This window comes from Eubalaena glacialis, chromosome 4 (assembly GCF_028564815.1).
Source record: "Eubalaena glacialis isolate mEubGla1 chromosome 4, mEubGla1.1.hap2.+ XY, whole genome shotgun sequence".
Taxonomy (NCBI): Eukaryota; Metazoa; Chordata; class Mammalia; order Artiodactyla; family Balaenidae; genus Eubalaena; species Eubalaena glacialis.
Window position 1 is genome coordinate 171,310,623 of NC_083719.1, and position 22,798 is coordinate 171,333,420.

Sequence of the window (22,798 nt, forward strand, 5' to 3'; positions counted from 1 at the left end):
TTCTTCCCCAGACTGAGAACTTCTCTAGGGCTGGGCTTGGGGCCTTTCTGGGGTCCCCATTCTTGCCACAGGGACAGAGCCCACTGCAGGGTGGCTTTGCAGCATGACTGATTTTGGAGAAGACAGTTTGATCAAATTGAGCAAGACTGGCTGATTGGCAAAGTTGTGTGGGTATGGGGTGGGGCTGGGTGGTGGGTTGGACTTTTGGGGTTCACACAGGGTAGTGAGGAGGAAGGGGCTGCTTTCAGAGAGGGCTGAGAGTAAGAAGGGTTGTGGGTGTTTGGTAGCACACATGACTCCTAGCCTGTGTCTGAGGTCCGAGACTGCAAAAATCGCCTAAGGCTCAAGGTCTGGCTGGGCCCGAGTTTAGAGTTTGTGAGTGTTTCAGATTTTAAGTCCCCAGGAAGCTCTGTGCATGCCTCTGCATTTGTGCCTCCTGGCTGTGTGTTCATGAGCCTTGCAGGACGTGCCTGGCTTCAGTTTCGGGGTGTCGGGGGTGGGGGAGTATCTGTGTTTGTGTCCTGGCTCTGTGTGCGTCTCCCGCTCTGGATGGGTGTTGGGGAGCAGGGGGGATGTTCAGGAGGCTGGGTGTGTCTGTCACGCTGGTTGGGCCCGCGTCTCACCGCATAGCTGGCCTGAGTTTCCAAGAGGGTCTTCGGGTCCCAGGCTGTGTGGGTGGAGGGTGGGCAGGGACCCCGGGAGGCCAGGCCGGGGGCGGGGGAGCTCAGGGCTGGCCCCGGGGCGGAGCGAGCCGCCCAGGGCTGGGGGCGGGGCTGTCCGGCAGTCTCACTTCAGCGAAGTTGGCGGCGCGGAGGCTGGCCCCGGACGCGCCAGGAGCCCAGGGAAGGAGGGAGGAGGGAGGAGGGAGGAGGAAGGGTCGCGGCCGGCCGCCATGGGGCCGGGGCCCCGGGGCCGCCGCCGCCGTCGCCTGATGTCGCCGCCGCCACCCCTGCCGTCCGTGCGGACGCTGCCCTTATTGCTATTGCTAGCGGGGCCGGGGGCTGCAGGTGAGGGGCCGGGACCTGGCGGGCGGGATGGGGTGAGTGGGTGGGGGAAGGGTAAGAACGGAGTGCAAGGCCTCCCCGAGTCTGGGGCTGGCGGGCCTGGAAACCAAGGACTAGAGCGCAGAGACAGGGAGCGCAGGAGCCCGGGGACTGTGTGGCAGTCCCGGGGGGCAGGGACCCAGAATTGGGATTGGGGGCGAGGCAGGACCCCAGAAGCCCGAGGAACTGGGGCCCAGGGGAGATCTGAGCTGGGAATGAAGGGACACAGGAGCCCAGGACTGGGAGCTCGAGGTGCGGGGATCAAGATTAGCGCGGGGGGAGGCGGTGCGGGGGCGTGGGTAACCAAGAATCGGGGGCTCTCTCACAACCTACGCCCGTCTGGAGTCCTGGGAAGGTCACGATTGGAACCCAAGTACCCCCACGTCGGGGACCCCTCGCACAAAAGCCCCCCACCCCACCCCGAGCAGGGCCGGCCGGGCGGGGGGCGGGGAGGTGGCGCGAAGTTCTCGGAGCTCTAAACTCGGAGAAAACTTCCCAGGCCGGAGCGCGGCAAGACCCGGACCCAGACCCAGAGCTGGAGCTGGAGCCAGAGCTGCGCCCGCGCCCCTTCCCCCGCCCGCGGCCTCGCTCCAGCCCCTGGCTGCCAGGACCGGACGGCCCCGGGACCCCGTCCCCGCCTTGGGAAGGGAGGGGAGAGCAGGGGGCGCAAGCCCACGTGCTCCTCTCCGGCGCCCCCTCCCCGCAGCCCGAGCCCCTACCCAGCCTGCCGGGGGGCCCCGCCCCTCCCCCTCCCCACTCTCCCCTCCCCCGCCCGGGACAATGGCCGCGCCGTCTAGACACCCCCTCCCCCCGGCCAGCCTCGCGCTTTCTTTGCCAGACAAAGCGGGACGGCGGCGGGGCCCGGGCCGGGGCTGCAGGGGCGCACCCCCTAAAGGGAGGCCTGGCCGGCAGGGAAGGGATGCGGGCCGAGTGGCCCTGGCCCTGGGTCTCTGGACCCTGACGTGGGGCTCAGCACTGGGAGGGGTGGAGGCTGCGGGAGGAAACGGGCCTCCCCAGCTCAGCCCCGGGGTCGATGGGTCAGGACCAGGCAGGAGCAGCCGCCCCCGCGAGGCCAGCCCACACCCACATGGCCTGTCACACATTCACAGGACACACAGTCTTGGGTCACACATGCAGAGATGCGGACGTGTGCGTGCGCACACACGCACAGAGTACACCTGCGGAGGAATACATCCAGCTCACACAAGACACAGACATACACAGCTCACATGTGTTCACACTCGCATGCACATACAGTGACACATGTTCACACATACCCTGCACCACCAGCCCAAGACCTCACACACACTGCCTGCACACACTCAGATGCACGTAGATGCAAGGACATGCCTACACCCAGCTCACACATGCAGACAGATGGGCACATCCAACCCATACACAGACACACCCAGGCACACAGAGGTCACACACAGACACACAGCTATATACCCAGATACACAGTTCACATACATGGACACACAACAAGTTTCAGTCTATAAACATCTCTACATCCATGCAGGTCACGCAAACACACATGTGGCTCACAGGGCCCACAGCTCAGCAGGGCCCACGGCTTGTGTCATGTGGCCCCCAGTGTGAGTTCACAAACACCCACGGGCTCCTGTCTGGGTAATAGTGTCCTGTCTGCTTGTCCCTTGAGGAAGGGGACAGAAGCCCTGTTTGGTGCATTCCCATGTCCAGCTTAATTTGTTCTATCTTTCCCTTTTTATCTGTCTCTGTCCTTCTCTATCTCCTTCTGTGTCTGCCTGCTTCTAGTTTCCTCTTTTATGTCTGTCTCTGTTTTTCTCATTTTCCTCTTCCTCTCCCTTTCTCCCTCTCTCTCTCTCTCTCTCTCATACATGCACACACGGGCACACATGCACACAGCAGCCCCACACCTGCTGGCACACACAATTCTCCACTAGCTCACACCCCGCCACGCCCCTGACCCATCTGACAGGACAGTTCGACTGTGCCACACCCCAGAGGGACACAGCCCTCAGGGATGGCGACGCTGGACAGGGCAGCCCACATCTTGTGCCAGCTGCCCCTCCCTTCAATACAAACCCTATCCCTGCAACACCCAATGCTGGAGGCACATGGAGTACATGCCTTGGCATCTCTCCCCAGACCTAGCACACAGGCCTGCCCAGCTGGAGTAGATGCCCAACATCAGGGGAAGGAAGACCCATATGCCCCTAGGACTCCCCACCACTGCCCCCTCCACAACCCCAGGATCTGGGCACACAGTCCCAGACCTCCCTTCAACACTCAGCAGCACCCTCACTTCCTGCCTTAGCACCCCCCCCCCATTCTGGCAGCTTCTGAGCGCCCACATCTGGCATAAGTCGGCCCCTCCTCCTGCCCGCCCCTGCCTTGTGGTTCCCAGGGCTCGAGCTGGCAGGGACAGCTGCAGCCCTAACAGCTGGGGCCAGGGCGGGGGGCCGTGGGAACTGTGGATGGGGGGCTCCCGGCACTTGCAGAGACGCCCCCAGCCTGGCGCAGCTGTTGCCTGAGGGAGGAAAGGGGGGAGTCTCACTCTGGGCTGGGGTTCCTGGGTGCCTGCCTGACACCTCCACCTTCCTTCACCCCTACCCAGCGCCCCCTTGCCTGGATGGAAGCCCGTGTGCGAATGGAGGTCGCTGCACCCAGCTGCCCTCCCGGGAGGCTGCCTGCCTGTGAGTGCCTGGCTCTGAGCCATGAGTGGGCCCTGTCCGGGGAGGCGGTCTGTCTTCTCCCCCTGCTTCTGTGTTCATCACAGATGCTTCTACCACTTCCTACATGTGTGTGGCTTGGGCAACCCCTTGTTTCCCCACTGAATGCAGCAGAGTTAGGAGCAGAGGCTCTGGAGTCTGCCTGGCCTGGGTTCAAATCACACATCATGTTGCTGATGGCCTGAGACTTAAAACTCTTTAAGCCTCAGTGTCCCAGTCTGGAAGATGGGTCCACCAACACCAACTTCACAGAATTCTCTGCTGCCTGAGGTCTTGTGTAAATCCCCTGATGGACAGGTAGTTATTCAATCAACAAATTTTCAGGCAATAGTGACAGTGGCTTGGTAGTAGTGGGTACAGCATCTGCACCTTCTCACATCTCAAGATTTAGTGGTGGGGGCACAAGAGCCCTGATCTGCCATTTTCTTGCTGTGTGACCTTGAGTGAGTCACTTCCCCTCCCTGAACCTCATTGATCTGTGACACAGGGTGCTTCTCCCTGGCTTGTGACTAGAAGGGGCCCCCAAAATGCAATGTTGGATAATGCAAGGAAAGACAGAGGGTTGGGGGAGCAGGGCAGGGCCTGGGAAATTGCTGAGCAGAGGCAGACAGAACTCAGTTTGAATTCTGGGCTCAAAGCAAGTGCTTTGAGCTCTCTGAGCCTTAGTTTTTGCATCTGGAAAATGGGGCAATAATAGTTCCCTCCTTTATGGGGTTGATTGTAAAGATTAAGAGACCCTTCAGATGGTGAAATCAGCATAGTGTTGGGCATACAGTAAATGTTTAATAAATGGGATTATCATTATTAATAATGGTAGGGACACAGGAAATAGGTGCCATAAGGTGGAACCTCTCAATGTTATGGGGAAATGCTTGGTTCCTTTTTATAATATTATCATTAGTAAAAGCAGTTCACCCAGTAGCCGTTGATCGATTCATTAATGTATCCATTTATTCAGCAACATGTGTGCCAGGTCCAAGCTGGGTGGTCTGCTTTGACATTAGAGCCCCTTTGAAGTTACACACGCACTTTGGAGCACCACTGTGGCTCACCTGGGTGGGGGTCTTAGCCTGGTTGAGCGGGTTCCTCGGGTTGGGACGGTGGGACTCGGAGCCGCGTGGCCGGGCGCCTGCGTTTGGAGCTCCGCGCCTGGAATGCTGCCGACAGGTGAATGCGCCCGCGGCTGCCCCGCCCCCCGACAGGTGAATCACCGGCCCGCGCGGCGGCCCGGAGCCCGGATCGCCCGGAGTGGAGCGAGCTCAGTCCCCAGACCTGGGCCGTGGGAAGCACTCCCCACGCCCCCCACCCCCAGTCTCCTTCAAGGTTCCAAATACTCGTGTCCTTTCGGGGTCGCCCCAATCTGTCTCCCCTCCATGGATCCCCCATCTCTCCCCTTCAAAGTAGGCTCTCAAACCCTTGTCTCTATTTCTTAGTGCTCGCCTCCCTAGCCAGTCCACCCCGCCAAGTCCGTGCTCCCCCCCCCCACCCCCGACACACACCCCTGCCCCCGCCAGTCTCCCGCAAAGCACAGGCGGTTGGGCGGGGCGCGGGCGAAGCTGGAACCAGCCAGACCGGTCGGCAGGGGCGCGGGGCCGCAGAGCGTGGGAACCCGCCCGGGGCGCCGGGAGGGGGCCGCGCAGCCACGCCCTGCCTGACGTGGGCGGGGGGCGGTGCGCAGTTCTCAGCGCCCAGAGCAGCACTTCCGCTCCCGGAGAGCTGTCTTGGCTGCCGTCCTTGGCCTGAGGGCCTTAGGAGAGGGCGCTTGGGAGCTGGGTTCTCCCCTTCTTACACCATCTGCACCCGGCCGTGCCCCGACTTGTTTCAGTGGGGGCCGGGTGAGGGGATCTTGTGGGTGACGCTAAAGACTGAGTCAGCTACTTAAGTTTAGCCCCGAGCGACCTGAACAAGCCAGAGGAGGAACCGGCGCGAGGGGTGGGTAGCGTCGGGGGTCGGGCCTGGACCCTCTTGCCTCTCCAAGCCCCTCCCTCTGACCCCACCGTCTGGAAGTTTCTGGTCTTAAGACCAACCCCATATTTACCCGCATATTCAAGGTTGCCTTGGTGGGTTTGGAGTGGGCTGCAGGCTGAAGGACCTTCCTCCAACAAGAGGGCACCAGCGTTGGTGGCCACCTCCTCCCCGCAACGGAAGGAAGGGTTGTATGTGCCCCCAGGAAAGGAGTTGAGGATTGGTGGGGGTTCTCCTGTCTGTCCATGTGAGAGTCCATATTCGTGAATGAGGCTATGGGTTGGTATCTGAGTATTTGCCAGGGCAATACATCGTGTTGGTGTGTCCTTCTGTGTATCTGTATATTTTGGGGTCTGTCTGTGTGTGCCTGGGAATCTGAGACTTTGCATTTCCCGTTTCCTCTACTCTTGCCCACACAGCCCCATGACCCCCTCCCTCACTGTGAAAATGTATTTGCCTTTTCCCCACCCCCATCACTCTATCCTCCTTATCCTGTGTCTTAGTTTCCTGTGGCTACTGTAACAAGTTACCACAAACTGAGTGGTTGAAACCTACAAAAATTTATTCTCACAGTTCTGGAGGCCAGAAGTCTGAAATCTAGGTATTGGCAGTCACAGTCTCTCCAAAGGCTTTAGCGGAGAGTCCTTCCTTCCCTCTTCCAGCTTCTAGAACCTCCAGGTGTTCCTCCAGTCTCTTCACATGGCCTTCTCTTTCAAATCTCCCTTTGCCTTTCACTTGTAAGTAAGGACAGTTGTCACTCAATTTTGGGCCCACCTGGATAATCCAGGATGATCTCATCTTGATGTCCATCATTTAATTACATCACTAATTACATCTCTTTTTCCAAATAAGGTCACAGTCACAGGTTCTGGGACATGGACATAACTTTTCTGGGGCCACCACTCAACCCACTACATCTTTCATGGCCCTCATGGCCCTCATGGCCCTCACCACCGCCCTACCCCGGCATGTTAGTTATTAATTCATTATTTGTATATCTTCTCTTTGCCGGACCTGGCTGTGAACATCAAGAGGGTAGAGACCACTTTAATTGTGTTTGCTGCTGTATTCCTATTGCTAAGAACATAGTAGGTGCTCAGGGAATATTTGTTGCATGGATGAATGAGTGTGCGTGTTTGTTTGCTTGTGTGTTTCTTGTCTTTCTTGTGCATATCTCTGTGTTTGGGGCTATCCTGCCCTCACTTTCCCCACCAAGCCATTTCTGCCCACAGGTGCCCACCAGGCTGGGTGGGTGAACGGTGTCAGCTGGAAGACCCCTGCCATTCCGGCCCCTGTGCTGGCCATGGTGTCTGCCAGAGCTCGGTGGTGGCAGGCACCGCCCGGTTCTCCTGCCGCTGCCCCCGTGGCTTCCGAGGTAAGGGAGGGTCTGGAAGGGAGCCTGAGGCAGGCAAGGGTGTGGTCAGCCCAGGCTCACCCTTTCTGGTTCCATCCAGGTCCCGACTGCTCCCTGCCAGACCCCTGCCTCAGCAGCCCCTGTGCCCATGGTGCCCGCTGCTCGGTGGGGTCCGATGGCCGCTACGCCTGCTCCTGCCCACCTGGCTACCAGGGCCGTAGCTGCCGAAGTGACGTGGATGAGTGCCGGGTGGGCGGGCCCTGCCGCCACGGTGGCACCTGTCTCAACACGCCTGGCTCCTTCCGCTGCCAGTGCCCAGCTGGCTACACAGGGCCGCTGTGTGAGAGCCCCTCGGTGGCCTGTGCTCCCTCGCCGTGCCGTAACGGGGGCACCTGTAGACAGAGTGGCGACCTCACCTACGACTGTGCCTGCCTTCCTGGTGAGGGAGCTGTACCTAAGGGAGGCAGCAGAGGTGGGGGGACAGCAGGCCAGCCTGGCAATGACCGTCCTTGCTTCCTCCTCCCATGCTAGGGTTCGAGGGCCAGAACTGTGAAGTGAATGTGGACGACTGTCCAGGGCACCGATGTCTAAATGGGGGGACGTGTGTGGACGGTGTCAACACCTACAACTGCCAGTGCCCTCCAGAGTGGACAGGTGAGCAGTGGGGCTAGAGGGAAGACCTTGGGTGGGCATGCACCAGGTGACTAGACTGGTGCATCTGTGTGCCACAGGCCAATTCTGTACGGAGGACGTGGACGAGTGTCAGCTGCAGCCCAACGCTTGCCACAATGGGGGCACTTGCTTCAACACACTGGGTGGCCACAGCTGTGTGTGTGTCAATGGCTGGACAGGCGAGAGCTGCAGTCAGAATATTGATGACTGTGCCACGGCCGTGTGCTTCCATGGGGCCACCTGCCATGACCGTGTGGCCTCCTTCTACTGTGCCTGCCCCATGGGCAAAACTGGTGAGTGGCTGTTTTCCCTGTAGGCAGCAGGGAGCCATTGATGGTTCTTGAGTAGAGGCAAGGATGGAGTCTGACTTGAGTATTAGAATGATTATGCTGGAAGCTAGATTTGGGATGAAGGATAAGCCTGGGAGAGGCCTGGGAGGAGGCTGGCAAACAGTCCAGGGCAAAAACCATGGGAATTTAGAGCTAAACTGTGACTGAGAAAGAGAGGGGAAAAAGTCCAAAGGGAAGTGGCAAAGGTCAGAGAAGGTGTTTGGGAGGGGGACTTGGAAATGGAGGGAAGGGTATGTCAGACAGAGGGTATTGCAGAAGCAAAGACTTGATGGTAGGACCCTTTTATAATCAGAAAAAGAATCAGTAGATTTAAAAACAATATGTGGATGTTTCCAACTTCAAATGGTTCAGAAAAAAAGATAAAGCTTACAATAGTTGAATCTAGGTGGTGGGTATATGAATAAACTTTTTTTGTATGTTTGAACTTTTCATAATAAATGATTGGGGAAAAATAGCTACTAAATACACTTCTGGTTAGTAAAAACAAAACACAAAACCGTATTTGGGGGTGTGGGAGCTTTGGGCAGAGCTGGGGGGGGTATCTGCCCTTGACCTCTACCTACTCCTTCCCAGGACTTCTGTGTCATCTGGATGACGCCTGCGTCAGCAACCCCTGTCACGAGGATGCTATCTGCGACACGAACCCGGTGAATGGCAGGGCCATCTGCACCTGTCCACCTGGCTTCACAGGCGGGGCTTGTGACCAGGATGTGGATGAGTGTTCCATCGGTGAGGGGGCGCTGTCTGAGAGTAGGGAAGGAGGGGAGAGGCGGTTGTCAGCCGCCCACACCTACACCCGCTGTGACTCCTCCTGCAGGTGCCAACCCTTGTGAGCACCTGGGCCGGTGCGTGAACACACAGGGCTCATTCCTGTGCCAGTGCGGCCGTGGCTACACTGGTCCTCGTTGCGAGACCGACGTCAATGAGTGCCTCTCCGGCCCCTGCCGCAACCAGGCCACGTGCCTCGACCGTATAGGCCAGTTTACCTGCATCTGCATGGCAGGTGTGTGGTGGGCGTGGCTGGGGCGGGGCCTGAGGTGGGGAGGCGGGGTGAGAAAAGCCTCAGGCAGGGCCAGGGAGGGGAGGGAGCTGGGACTGTGAGGCTGAAGCCTGGGATGAGGTGGAGGCGGAGCCAGAGCAGAATCTTGTGCAAGGTTGCAGGCATGGTCAAGTGGAGTCGGTGGAACCTCAGATGGGCTGGGAGTGAAGTCTGGACACTATGGGGCGGCAATGACATGAGGGCAGGACCACGGTCTGGAGTGATCAAGGCAGAGCCTGCAGACAGAAATGCACTGATGCTGGGGCTGGGATTGAGGCTGGGCACAAGGCTATGGTGGGCCCTGAGGCTGGGACCTGGGGACAAGACGTAGTCTGAGGACTGGAGAGGGCAAGGGCTGGTCTGAAGGCAAGGCCCATATGGAGTCTCATAAGCCTTGAACCAGTTGGGGCCACAGCTGAATGAAGGTCCAGCCTGAGTCTAAAAAACTGAATCTAGGGTTGGGTGGCGGCAAGGCCAAGGCTCAGGGGAACTGTCTATAAGTGGGAAGGGGGTATGTCCCCCCTTGCTCTCCCTTCAGACCAGAAGCTAACCCCCATTGCCCTAATCCCCTTCCCTCTACCCCCAGGCTTCACAGGCACTTATTGCGAGGTGGACATGGACGAGTGTCAGAGCAGCCCGTGTGTCAATGGCGGGGTCTGCAAGGACAGAGTCAATGGCTTCAGCTGCACCTGCCCCTCGGGTGAGGACTCTGGGCTAGGGAGCCTGAAAAACGAGTCTCTGAAGGGGCAAAGGCTCCAGGATGGGAGCTTATAAGACCATGTTAATGGTTACCTATCATAACAGAAACCACCTTATGAAAAACATTGAAATTAATTTAAAACTAAGTAAATGGACTCCCCACCCAAACAAGGCAGCTCTGGTGAGGGGTGACTGCTCTGACCCTATCTGGCCCTGTGTTCATCCCACACCCCCCCACTCCAGGCTTCAGCGGGGCTATGTGTCAGCTGGACGTGGATGAATGCGCCAGCACACCCTGCCGGAATGGAGCCAAGTGCGTGGACCAGCCGGATGGCTATGAGTGCCGCTGCGCAGAGGGTGAGGGAGGGCCAGTGACAAGTTGGCAAGAATCTGGAGGCAGGGCTAATGGGGGAAAGGGCCAATAATTACCATGGGGAAAAGTTAGGGGCAGGGCTGCAGCAAGGCAGGACCTCAGCAGGGCCAATGAAAGAGCCAGGAGGCGGAGCCAATGATGGACACGAGCAGAGGTAAGGCTGGGGGTGAGGCCAAAAGGTCTAGCAGGATAGGTGTGCACTTAACTGGAGGGGTCGGGTCCGACCCCCTACATCCCCAGGCACCTCCCATGTGTCCCCATTTCCAGTGGAGGGCGAGGCAAATCAGGGCTGATAGTGTAAGGATTGGAAGCAGGGTCACGCTAGGGGTGGGATTTAACTGCAGTAGGGTCCTGGCCAGGGACGAATCTTGGAGCTTGTAGCCGGATGGAATGGAGGCCAGCTAGGGGCAGGGCCTGAATTGAGCCCGCCTCCTGTTGTCTCGATGGGCCGGGCCTGAGGTAGAGCTGAGCCGGAATTGGGCAGAAGCCACAGCTGTGGGCAGGACCTTGGCCAGTGGGCGGAGCCTGACCCTCTGTCCCCACAGGCTTCGAGGGCACGGTGTGTGAGCACAACGTGGATGACTGCTCGCCAGACCCATGCCACCATGGGCGCTGTGTGGATGGCATCGCCAGTTTCTCGTGCGCCTGTGCCCCGGGCTACACCGGCACGCGCTGTGAAAGCCAGGTGGACGAGTGCCGAAGCCAGCCCTGCCGCCACGGTGGCAAATGCCTAGACCTGGTGGACAAATACCTCTGCCGCTGCCCTCCCGGCACCACAGGTGGGGCCGGGGGCTGGGCTGGGGCAGAAACAGTACATCTGGTAGGACACAGGGTTCGGGAATGGTGCTCCTGGTAGGGCACAGTGGTGGCAATCCCTGTCATGTTCCCCTTCCCCAGGTGTGAACTGTGAGGTGAACATTGATGATTGTGCTAGCAACCCCTGCACCTTTGGAATCTGCCGGGACAGCATCAACCGCTATGACTGTGTCTGCCAGCCTGGCTTCACAGGTGGGCAAGTGGCTGCCGTGGAATGGAGGTCTTTATAGGGTGAGGGTGAAATCACCCATCTTTCTTGGCCAGGTTTTGCCCCTCTCTTTGCACACGCTGGTCCAACGAGATTGTCCACGCTTTGCCCTGAGATAGCGCTTTCTCTCATTGGCATGTTGTCCCCATATTAGCTCAAGATTATCCTGGAACATACAGGAAGGTGTTCAGACTCAGGGATTGAGGTGTTTCTGAGTGGGGCCAGAGTAACCCTTGGTGGAAATGAAAGTGATTTCATATAAGTTTGGGGACAAGGATGATTTGAGATACAAGGTATCTCTGGGTTGAGGAGGTGACTATCCTAATTTGCACAAGAGATGATGTGTTGTGAAGCAAATGAGATTGTCCTTGCTCAAGGGTGTGGCTCTGCTACATGGGGCAAGGTTGTCCCTCCCCGGTAGGCTCGGCTATCCTCGTTCTGGGACGAGGTTGTCTGCCTGCTCCCCAGGGCCTCTCTGCAACGTGGAGATCAACGAGTGTGCATCCAGCCCATGCGGTGAGGGGGGCTCCTGCGTGGATGGTGAAAATGGCTTCCAATGCCTCTGCCCACCTGGCTCCCTGCCCCCGCTCTGTCTTCCCCCAAGCCATCCCTGCGCCCAAGAACCCTGCAGTCATGGCGTCTGCCACGACGCGCCTGGAGGGTGAGGCCTCTCCCCAACCCCTGATCCCCACTGCTTCCCTGCCCTCCTGCCAGCCCTGACTGCCTCCCCCTTCAGGTTCCGCTGCGTGTGTGAGCTTGGCTGGAGTGGCCCTCAGTGCAGTCAGAGCCTCGCTCGAGATGCCTGTGAATCCCATCCCTGCTGGGCGGGCGGCACCTGCACCAGTGATGGAACGGGCTTCCGCTGTACCTGTCCCCCTGGTGTCCAGGGTGCGTGTCCCCACTTTCCCTCCCCAGGGCTGCCTCCTCCCTTCTTCCTTATCATTTCCCTTCTGTTCCATTCTCCTTTCCTTCTCTGCATTTATACCCCCCCACTTTTTTTTCCTCTCCCACCCCTACCCAGGAGCTTGGGAAGTGGGTATCAAGGTGGGGACCTTGGGGGTAGATGGGAAAATGGAATCTCTCAAGACTGTCTCACTCTGCCTGCCCACTACAGGCCGTCAGTGTGAGCTGCTGTCCCCCTGCACCCCAAATCCCTGTGAGCATGGGGGCTACTGTGAGTCTGCCCCTGGCCAGCTGGCTGTCTGCTCCTGCCCCCCTGGTTGGCAAGGTACATCAGCTGCTTCTTCCTCTTCCTCTCCCTCATCTCCTTTGCAACCTGCCCCATAGTGGGTGATGCTGGGGACCCAGAGAGGGAGTCACTCCTGGCCCTGCCTTTTAGGGGAGCTTCCTTCTGGGAAGAAACAGAGCTAGACACAGACACTTGCAGCCTATGTGGTCAGTTCAGAAGAAGAGGAAGGGCTATGGGGTTGGGGGAGCTAGGAATCAGGCTGAGAGTTTTGGGGACAGCCTGGAGGAGCAGACCTCAGTCACAGAATGCATTCACCACCCTCTGAAACAAGGAGAAGGCAGTTCTGGAACAGTGTGTGCAAAATGCCCAGAGGCAAACTGTTCTTGCCTTCATCCATCTCAGCCTTCAGTTTCTTCCTGAGTGCCAGGTACCCTCAGACCCTACCCTGCGCCTTCTACCCCGGTGTGTTATTTTACTCCCCACCCCCAGGCTCACGATGTCAGCAGGACGTGGATGAGTGTGCTGGCCCCTCACCCTGTGGTCCCCATGGTACCTGCACCAACCTGGCAGGGAGTTTCAGCTGTGCCTGCCACGAGGGCTATAGTGGCCCTTCCTGTGATCAGGACATCGATGACTGTGACCCCAGTGAGTTCAGGGGAGCTCTTGGGAGGGGTGCTGACCTAGGGAACAGGTTCATCAAGCCCATGCATGTGCCTAGCACTGTGTTTTCATTTCGTCTTCACAGTTATCTTACTTTCCCCATTTTGCTCATGAAAACTGAGGCCCCAAAGAGGTTAAGTGACTTGCCCAAGGTCATGCAGCAAGTAGAGGGGTGAGCTAGGAGAGGACTCTGAAGCCTATATAGATTGCCTCTGGCAGCAAGCAAGTTAGGATTGTGTGTAAAGTATGAGATAACAGGCCCCTAGTGAGTCTCCAGGAGCACTGTTCAATGGACAAATAATGCAAGCCACATATGAATTAAATTTTTTCTAATAGCCACATTAAAAAGTAAACAAAACAAACAAAAACAGGTTTATTTAACCTAATATGTAAAAATATTATCATTTCAGTATAATCAATATAAAATTATTGAGATATTTTACATTCTTTTTTTTTCACACTGAGTCTCCACAATCTGAAACCTGATGTCTATTTTATGCTTACAGTACATCTCAAATTGGACCAGCCACATGTCAAGGGCTCAAGAGCCACATGTGGTCAGTGGCCACTTTACTGGCTAGCCCAGGTCTGGAGGAGACCTCCTGTGCTGAGCCCAGGACTTAAGCAGACACAACTAGTACTTGGCAGCTCAAAGGGACCTTTTTTTGGCTTCTCCAACCCCTCCCCCCTTCCACATAGGCGAGGTTTCCAGATAAGGAAGGGGGTGAAGCCACAGAGGGGACAGAGTTTTGATCCCCCTGGCCAAATGTGCCCCTCCCAATTAAGCCTGGTTTTCTCCTAATTCCCCTCTACACAAGACATGGCCAGGTCAGGCTGGACTGACAGGGGGCGAGGTGTGTGACCAGACCTCCTCCTTTCTGACCATAGACCCCTGCCTGAATGGTGGCTCATGTCAGGATGGAGTGGGCTCCTTTTCCTGCTCCTGCCTACCTGGCTTTGCTGGCCCCCGCTGCGCCCGAGATGTGGATGAGTGTCTGAGCAGCCCCTGCGGCCCAGGCACCTGCACAGACCACGTGGCCTCCTTCACCTGCACCTGCCCGCCGGGTTATGGAGGCTTCCTCTGTGAGCAGGACCTACCTGACTGCAGCCCCAGGTGGGTGGGGCCTGTCCTGGGAGTCAGGGGCCCTGGGATCGGATGGGGAGCGGGACCTGAGGAGTGGGGACAAGGGGAGTCCTCGGCTTGGCACCCACCTCAGGACTCTGATGCCTGATGGGTTAGTGTCCGGGAAGGGGCAGGCCATCTGTTGGGAGGTCACCTTAGGTACCCTGATCCCTGAGGGAGCCAGGCCAGACCAGGGTGGGGTCTCCACGTGGCTTCCACATAGCCCAGAAGTACGTGGTATATTGGGGCTAAGGGACAGGACGGGGAGGGGCCTCTGCTGGGACTGCAGCTTCTCCTTGGGGTAGGGGTTTTGCCCACTCAAAGCTAGGAGGGGCCCATGGGGGAGGGTGGGGCCTTCGAGGGGGTGGGGCCTGACGCACCCCTCCTTTCCCTCCAGCTCCTGCTTCAATGGCGGGACCTGCGTGGATGGTGTGAACTCCTTCAGCTGCCTGTGCCGCCTGGGCTACACTGGCGCACACTGCCAACATGAGGCCGACCCTTGCCTCTCGCGACCCTGCTTGCACGGGGGCGTCTGCACTGCCTCCCACCCAGGCTTCCGCTGTGCCTGCCCTGAAGGCTTCACCGGCCCGCAGTGCCAGGTGGGCGGGGTCACTGGTGTCTTGGGGGAGGAGTCTAGAAGGATAGTCTGAGGGAGGGGCCTGCTGGGTACTCTGATTGGGAAGCCTGCCTGGATCCTGGGGGAGGAATCTGGAGAGGTATTCTGGAGCCTGCCCAGGACTCTGGAGGAGAAGCTGGGTCCGTTTTCAAGGGTCCCCAAGAGCGGTCACCGTGGCCTTCCTTTCCAGACGCTGGTAGACTGGTGCAGCCGCACGCCTTGTCAGAATGGGGGCCACTGTGCCCGGACCGGGGCCTCTTTCTACTGCCTTTGCGCCCCGGGGTGGAGCGGCCGCCTCTGTGACATCCAGAGTCTACCCTGCAGAGAGGCTGCAGCCCAAATCGGTGAGGGGGTGCGCGTGACTGGGTTTGGGGGGCTTGGGAGGGTGTGTATGCACATACTTCCTGCTAGTGTGGGCCGAATGAGAGTGCAACAGAGCATGTAGACATGGTGGGGATATGTGACTCTGTGACAGCTGGCCAGGACAAGGATGGTGTGTATGTCTATCACCATGAGACAACCAGGATGTCTGCAACGCTGTGTGTGACCTAGCTGGCGTGAGCTTCGAAGGTGTGTGTGTGTCACTTTCAGGGGATGTGTGACAACCTGACAGAGTGTGGGTGAGACCTTGGTGACTGAAGCTAGTTGGGGGTGTTGGGTGGTGCTGAGTATGATGTGGGCCGGGAGGAGGAAGCCTGCCTGACGCTGCTCTCCTCTGTCCAGGGGTGCCGATGGAGCAGCTGTGTCAGGCTGGTGGGCAGTGCGTGGACAAGGACAGCTCCCACTACTGCGTGTGCCCAGAGGGCCACACAGGCAGTCACTGCGAGCGGGAGGTGGACCCCTGCTTGGCCCAGCCCTGCCAGCATGGGGGCACCTGCCAAGGCTACATGGGAGGTTATGTGTGCGAGGTAAGGAGCGCCCAGTGGAGGGGACGGGGGAGCTAGTCACTCCTGGGTGGGTCTGGCTACACATTTCTGTGTGTCTATAGCCTGGTGTGGTGTCTCTCTCTAGGCATGTCTGCGTTTTTGCTTTTGTGACTCTGGTTATATCTTTGTGGGTGTCATTCTGGGTAGATCTTAGGGTGTCTCTGTCTGGGTGTACTTCTGTCTTTGGTTGTTTCTTGGACATATCTATGTGTGTCTCTGTGTATGGTGTCTCTTTGGGTATGAACGCATGTGCCAGTGTCTGAATGTGCATCTCTGGTTGTGTGTGTCTTGTGTGTATCTGGGTATCTGGGTGTTTCTCCTGTGGGTCTGTCTTGTGCATTTGTACTGTGTGTGTCCCTTTGCACTGAGTGTATCTGTAGCCCTTGTGCCTGCGTGTCCTTCCATGTCTGGGTGTGTTTCCATGTACTGGGTGTGTTTCCATGTACTGGGTGTGTGTGTGTTTCTGCACGCTGGGCATGTCTCTGTGTGTTGGATGACTGTATGTGTCCTTTTGCACTGGGAGTCTCTGTATCTTCATGGCGAGTATCTGTGTCTCTCTGGGCTGAGTGGGTCCCTGCCTCACCCCCACCGCAGTGTCCAGCTGGCTACACTAGTGACAACTGTGAGGAAGACATGGACGAGTGTGCCTCCCAGCCCTGCCAGCATGGGGGCGTCTGCATTGACCTTGTGGCCCGCTATCTCTGCTCGTGTCCTCCAGGAACGCTGGGTAGGCCAGTGTCAGGGTTGGGGGACAGGACGGGAGGCTGGGTTTCTGACTGCTCCTGACTGCTCCCCATCCCCCCTTCCCCTAGGTGTGCTCTGCGAGATTAATGAGGATGACTGTGGCCCAGGCCCACCCCTGGACCCGGGCCCCCGGTGCCTGCACAATGGTACCTGTGTAGACCTGGTGGGTGGCTTCCGCTGCACCTGCCCCCCGGGATACACCGGCCTGCGCTGTGAGGCGGACATCAATGAGTGTCGTCCAGGTGCCTGCCATGCGGCACATACCCGGGACTGCCTGCAGGACCCAGGTGGGGGCTTCCACTGCCTTTGTCATGCCGGCTTCACAGGTAAGCATGGGAGAGGGGGCTGGCCTGCGATCCTGCCTGTGTTCCCCATTGTGGCTCATCCACGTGTTCTGCTTGCCCAGGTCCCCACTGTCAGACTGTCTTGTCTGCCTGTGAGTCGCAGCCATGCCAGCATGGAGGCCAGTGCCATCCCAGCCCCGGCTCTGGGGGAGCGCTGACTTTCTCTTGCCACTGTGTCCCGGTAGGTGGGGTTGGACACTCACATCAAGGTCTCTGGGAGATGAGTGGGAGCATGCCCTCATGGGAGGGTGTGGCTTTAGGGGAGAAGAGGTGTAAGATGGAAGGGGTTTCTGGGAAATGTTGAAATTACCTGGAGGTTGTGTGTTTGTGTGTGTGTGTCCCTCTGGAATTTGGAGTTGTGGCCTCTTGGGGAGAGCTGGGCTTACCTGCAAGGTGGGGCTCTAGTGGAAGAGGGAGAGGTTGAGCCAGACCTGGGGAGACTGGAGGTCCAACCTTTCCCAAGTCCTGATCCCCCATATTCCTCTCTCTCTCCTCCTTCAACCCTCAATCCTCTTCTCCACCCTTCCATTTCTCTTTCCCTCCTTCCTCTCTGTCTCCTCCCCTTCTCTCCCTCCATCCCCTGCCCCCGCACTTTTTTTTCTCTCCTTTCCCCCCACCCAACCCACAGCCGTTCTGGGGCCCGCGTTGCGAGCGGGTGGCACGTTCCTGCTGGGAGTTGCAGTGCCCGGTGGGCGTCCCGTGCCAGCAGACGGTCCGTGGACCGCGCTGCGCCTGCCCCCCGGGGCTGTCGGGTCCCGCCTGCCGGGGTTCCCGGGGTTCGCCACTGGGAGCCGCCAATGCCAGCTGCGTGACCTCCCCCTGCCTCCACGGGGGCTCCTGCCGCCCGGAGACGCTGGCGCCCTTCTTCCGCTGCGCGTGCGCGCCAGGCTGGGCTGGGCCGCGCTGTGAGATACCTGCAGCGGTGCCCGAGGCCCCCGAGGAACCGTCTTGCCCGAGAGCCGCCTGCGAGGCCAAAAGCGGCGACAAGCGATGTGACCGAGAGTGCAACAGCCCAGGCTGCGGCTGGGACGGCGGCGACTGCTCGCTGAGCGTGAGCGACCCCTGGCGGCAGTGCGCGGCGTTGCAGTGCTGGCTCCTCTTCAACAACAGCCGCTGCGACCCCGCCTGTAGCTCACCCGCCTGCCTCTATGACAACTTCGACTGCCGCGCAGGCGGCCGGGAGCGCACCTGCAAGTGAGCCAGTCCTCACTCTGTGTCTTGTCTGTCCATGTGTCACATCTGACCATCCATGGGCCATGCCTCTCTATCTGCCCATCCGTTTGCCTTGGTCTGTCAGTCAATCCTTAATCTGTCTGTTGGGTTGTCCCTTCACTTGACCCATCTGTTTCTTGGTGTACCGTCTGCCCATCCATGTGTCATTTGTCTGTCTGTCTTCCCATTCCTGTGCCCTGTCTGTCCATCCTTGTTCCCTGCCTGTCTATCAATGTGCCCACCTGTCTGTTCATCCATGTGCTCCTTTTGTCTGTTTTTCTGTCTGCCTCTGTACTCCATCTGTCCCTCCCTATGCCCTGTTTGTTTGTCTTTCTGTCCATCCATGAATTCCTTTTGTCCCTCTATACACCCAACTGTCTGTCTGCACACCTGCTTGTCCATCCTTGGACCTCATCTGTCCATCTGTCTGTCTCTATGCCAGTCTGTCCACCTGTGTGCCCCATCTGTCCATCTTTGTGCCCCACCTGTTCATCCGTGTGCCTCTTCTCTCTGTCCTTCTGTCCATTCACACACCCTTTTTGCCCCTCTATATGCCCATCCGTCTGTCCATGCTCCTGCCTATTCCTGCCCTTCTTCTGCCATTCTCTGTGTCTGTTCATGAGTCCTGTCTATTTGTCCTATGCATTTCATCTGTCCATCCCTGTGCTCTGCTCTCTGTGACCCTCTGTGTGTTCCTCTGTCTACCTGGAACCCTTTCCTTACTTTTATCTTCCTGTCCTCATTCCCACCCTCACTCTCCCCCTTGCTCATTCTGCTCCAGCCACCCTGGCCTTTCTTCCGTTCTTCAGATTCCCCAGGCTTGGCCCCACCTCAGGGCCTTTGCACTGGCTGTTCCCTCTGCCTGGAATGCTCTCCTTCAGGAAGCCACTTGGCTCCTCCCTCACCTCCTTCAAGTTTTTGCTCAAACAATGACCTTCTCAGTGAGCTCCTCCCTGGCCACCCACCCCCAGCCTTATTTTTTTCCTTAGCATTTAATTCCATGTAGATGTGTGTGTGTGTTTAAATTCAGCCTTTATTGGTGTGTGATCGAAATGCTGTATGTTCTGCTCATTCATCTCCTTTAATATCTGTCTCCGCCCACTGTAATGCCAGCTCCACGTGGGTAAGGATTTATGTTGGGGCCATATCCTTAGAGCCTACAGTAGCGCCCAGCACATAACAGGTGGCTCTCAGTAGTTATTGACTTATTAATAGTTACAAAGCAATGGCTGTGTTTGCAGAAAGCCTGATACATTCCACAAGCACGTGGATACGTTCCAGTTCTCTGCGCTTGCGCTGGCTCCAGAGTCTGGGTGCTCTGTGGTGTCTGCGTGCAGCGGAGGTGGAGGCTCCCTTGACCCCGCCCCTCTCTGTCCCCAGCCCGGTGTATGAGAAGTACTGCGCGGACCACTTTGCCGACGGCCGCTGCGACCAGGGCTGCAACACAGAGGAGTGCGGTTGGGATGGACTGGACTGTGCGGGTGAGGTGCCGGCTCTGCTGGCCCGAGGCATCCTGGTGCTCACTGTGCTGCTGCCGCCGGAGGAGCTGCTGCGCTCCAGCGCCGACTTCCTGCAGCGGCTCAGCGGCATCCTGCGCACCTCGCTGCGCTTCCGTCTGGACGAGAACGGCCAGGCTATGGTCTTCCCTTACCACCGGCCTGGTCCTGGCTCCGAATCCCGGAACCGGCGGGAGCTGGCACCTGAGGTGATCGGGTGAGTGACTCCCCCCGGGGGAGCCATGGCGCCCACGCAGACGCTAGGCCGGGCGTGGGAAGGGGCACCATTCCTCAGGTCTTGTGCATTTACTTCCCTTAACATCTGGGAGAGCCTTCTTGGCAATACATACAGCGTCGTACAATACATGCATCTTGGTCTCGGCACCATTGACATTTGGGGCCGGATCATTCTTTGCTGTGAGGGGCTGTCCTGTCTTGTGCACTGTAGGATGTTTAGCAGCATCCCTGGCCTCTATCCACTAGATGCAAGCAACGCACCTCCCCTCCCCTAAGACGTGACAACCCAACATGCCTCCAGACATGGGCAAGGGTCCTCTGGGGGAACAGAATAGCCCCTGGTCTAGCGCTGTTTCCTTCTGGAGAGGCAGGTGTATAGCAGAGTGTTTAAGGGCATGTGTAGTTTTTTGTTTGTTTGTTTTAGAAATGGAAAATATAGAACTCTCCTGCTGGTGGCCTGGTAGAGGGGCCAGAAGGGAGATGTGGCTTCTGAGCAGAGTGGGACCTGCCACAGGGAGGAGGGCCGGAGGCTAGAGATGAGGGGCAGGGCCTCTGACTGGGTATGGCTGGGATGGGGGAGATGGAGAGGATGGTTGATGGATGTGCCAGTCCCTGGCTGGGGTGACTGAGTTGCTGGAAGTGGTCTCATCAAGATGAAGACACAGGGTGAAAACCAGGGGTTACTTTGGGGCTTCCAGAGGGATCTGGGGGTCTCGGAGAGACCCTCAGGAGGCAGTTGGGGTTGGAAGATTGAGAGAAGAAAGAAAAAAGGGTTTGGCAATCATTGCAGCCATGGGAGGGACACAAAGAAGTGGGGAGAGATGTGGGGACAGAAGGATCATCTGGGGACACTGAGTCCTAAGGATTGGTTGAAGGAAATTAGCTCAGAAAAGAGAAGGAGAAGGAGCAGCCAGAGACAGAAGGAGAGCCAGGGCTCAGGGCACTGGGTATCCCAAAGAAGGAAAATGTTTGGAGGGTTGGGTTCCTGGAAGCAGAGCCTGAGATGGAGATTCAGATACATGTGATGTATTGGAAAGGTGCTCTCAGTAGACAAGGAATGAGGGAAGTAGGATGGGGCAGGGGAGGAACTGAGCCAGAGTCCAGCCTCAGCCTGATCCCTTGGAGAGCTCTGGAGGGTGAGTAGCACCTCAAAGTTGGTCCCACCTTGAGACAGGGGGGCCAGCTTTTGTACACCCCACATGAGCCAATCCCTGGCTGAAGGCTTCCCTAAGGGGTGCCACCTCCCAAGTGAAGGGATCCCCACTTTGCTGAGGCCAGAGAGGCAGCTGTCAACTGTTGGAAGCCAATGCTCATAGCAGGCAGGAGATGGATGCACCAGCCTGATAAAGGAAAAGTTGACATGAAAACAATGACCATTGGATTCATGGCTCAGAGGACACTGGTGGCCACAGCAAGACTCGTTTTGGGAATTGATAAAGAATTTTAAACATACAAAAACAGAGCAGGGTAATGAACATCTAGGTACCTAGGACCTAGCATTGACTATTAACACATATGGCCATTATTATTTCATACATAGTCCCTTCAATTTGTCCTAGTGCCCATGTTATGTTGAAATAATTTCTAGATAGCATGTCATTTCATATGTGGACATGTCAGTATGTTTCTGTAAAAAATAAGCTCTCTTCTTTAAAACACGATAATACCATGATCACAGTTAAAAAAATAAATATCCTTAATATCACCAAATATATAGTAAGTGTATTTAAAAAAAGACTGGTTTTGGGGTTGTGGAGTTGGATGCTAGATAGGGGGCAGTGGTGACATGGTGAGTAGAGATGCTCGAGCCTGGTGCAGGGGACGGGGGTGGGGCATGGTGCAGGGTTTGTAGGAGTGCCTGCTGAGTCTGTCTGTCCCTCTGTTGTGTCCCCACAGCTCTGTGGTGATGCTGGAGATTGACAACCGTCTGTGCCTGCAGTCGCCTGAGAATGACCACTGTTTTCCTGACGCCCAGAGCGCGGCGGACTACCTGGGAGCATTGTCAGCGGTGGAGCGCCTTGACTTCCCGTACCCACTGCGGGCTGCACGGGGTGAGAGCCAGCCTGGCGGGTGATGAGGGTGGAACTGGGGCTCCCATGGTGGGGTGGGCCTTGGCCCCTGGTTGAGACCCCCAGCTTCCTGCCCGCAGGGGAACCGCTGGAGCTGCCAGAGCCAAGCGTGCCGCTACTGCCCCTGCTGGCTGCGAGCGCCGTCTTCCTGCTGGTCATCCTCGTCCTGGGCGTCATGGTGGCCCGCCGCAAGCGTGAGCACAGCACCCTCTGGTTCCCCGAGGGCTTCGCGCTGCACAAGGATGCTGCAGCTGGCCACAAGGGCCGGCGGGAACCCGTGGGCCAAGACGCTCTGGGCATGAAGTGAGAACCCTGACTCAGCCCATTCCCTGTCCCTGACTGTGGGGCTTTGTGAGCCCTTGAGCCCACCTTGACCTGACTTTGACCTCTGACCCCTACCTGACCCTACCTTCAAACTCCAGCCTGGACCCCAGTGTTCATCCCCTTGACCACTGGCTCGATAATCCCTGGGAATCACCCCTGATGCGTGACCCTTGGCCCCATTTCCTATGATCCAGTTCCCTCACTCAGATCCTACTCTGACTCTACCCTGACCCCAGCTTCTCAGATTTCACCCTGATACTCAAAATTTGTTCCCACATGACTACTGATCTCGTGATCCCTGTCTGCATCCCAATCCCTTGCTGGCCCCGTGACCCTATCCTCTGTGACCCCCAATATCACCTCTGGCTCTAACACACCCTGACTTTTGACCTCACCTCTGACCCCCTTTCCACCCCAACTAGTGCTCATTCCCCACGATCCTCAATCTTGGCCTTGGCCGTGCGCTTCACCTCCAACTCCCTGGCCTGTCCCTCGAGACTCCAACCCCACCCTGACCTAATCCCTGAATTTACCCCTCTCCTGTCACCTGTGACCCCTGGCCCCTCTCCACAACCTCCTTGATCCTGGCTACATCTCTCAACTGTTATGAGGATAACTCTATCCT

General features: G+C 57.7%; 1 protein-coding gene across 1 annotated transcript in view; it reads left to right on the plus strand.

Moving 5' to 3' along the window:
- Positions 1-845: 845 nt before the first annotated feature.
- The window catches only part of NOTCH3 (notch receptor 3), a 33,094-nt gene continuing 11,141 nt past the window's right edge, over positions 846-22,798 (plus strand). Inside the window, exons 1-27 of the mRNA XM_061190129.1 lie at positions 846-1,007; positions 3,643-3,721; positions 6,955-7,097; positions 7,177-7,515; positions 7,608-7,730; positions 7,808-8,041; positions 8,672-8,827; positions 8,916-9,101; positions 9,724-9,837; positions 10,080-10,193; positions 10,755-10,988; positions 11,107-11,217; positions 11,702-11,894; positions 11,970-12,121; positions 12,348-12,461; positions 12,912-13,067; positions 13,971-14,196; positions 14,603-14,804; positions 15,012-15,165; positions 15,545-15,729; positions 16,342-16,474; positions 16,560-16,817; positions 16,898-17,016; positions 17,464-18,029; positions 19,428-19,760; positions 21,677-21,831; positions 21,930-22,152. Of these exons, the coding sequence (XP_061046112.1) occupies positions 893-1,007; positions 3,643-3,721; positions 6,955-7,097; positions 7,177-7,515; positions 7,608-7,730; positions 7,808-8,041; positions 8,672-8,827; positions 8,916-9,101; positions 9,724-9,837; positions 10,080-10,193; positions 10,755-10,988; positions 11,107-11,217; positions 11,702-11,894; positions 11,970-12,121; positions 12,348-12,461; positions 12,912-13,067; positions 13,971-14,196; positions 14,603-14,804; positions 15,012-15,165; positions 15,545-15,729; positions 16,342-16,474; positions 16,560-16,817; positions 16,898-17,016; positions 17,464-18,029; positions 19,428-19,760; positions 21,677-21,831; positions 21,930-22,152 (5,117 nt within the window). The 5' untranslated portion in view covers positions 846-892. The remainder of the gene's footprint in view (positions 1,008-3,642; positions 3,722-6,954; positions 7,098-7,176; positions 7,516-7,607; positions 7,731-7,807; positions 8,042-8,671; positions 8,828-8,915; positions 9,102-9,723; positions 9,838-10,079; positions 10,194-10,754; positions 10,989-11,106; positions 11,218-11,701; positions 11,895-11,969; positions 12,122-12,347; positions 12,462-12,911; positions 13,068-13,970; positions 14,197-14,602; positions 14,805-15,011; positions 15,166-15,544; positions 15,730-16,341; positions 16,475-16,559; positions 16,818-16,897; positions 17,017-17,463; positions 18,030-19,427; positions 19,761-21,676; positions 21,832-21,929; positions 22,153-22,798) is intronic.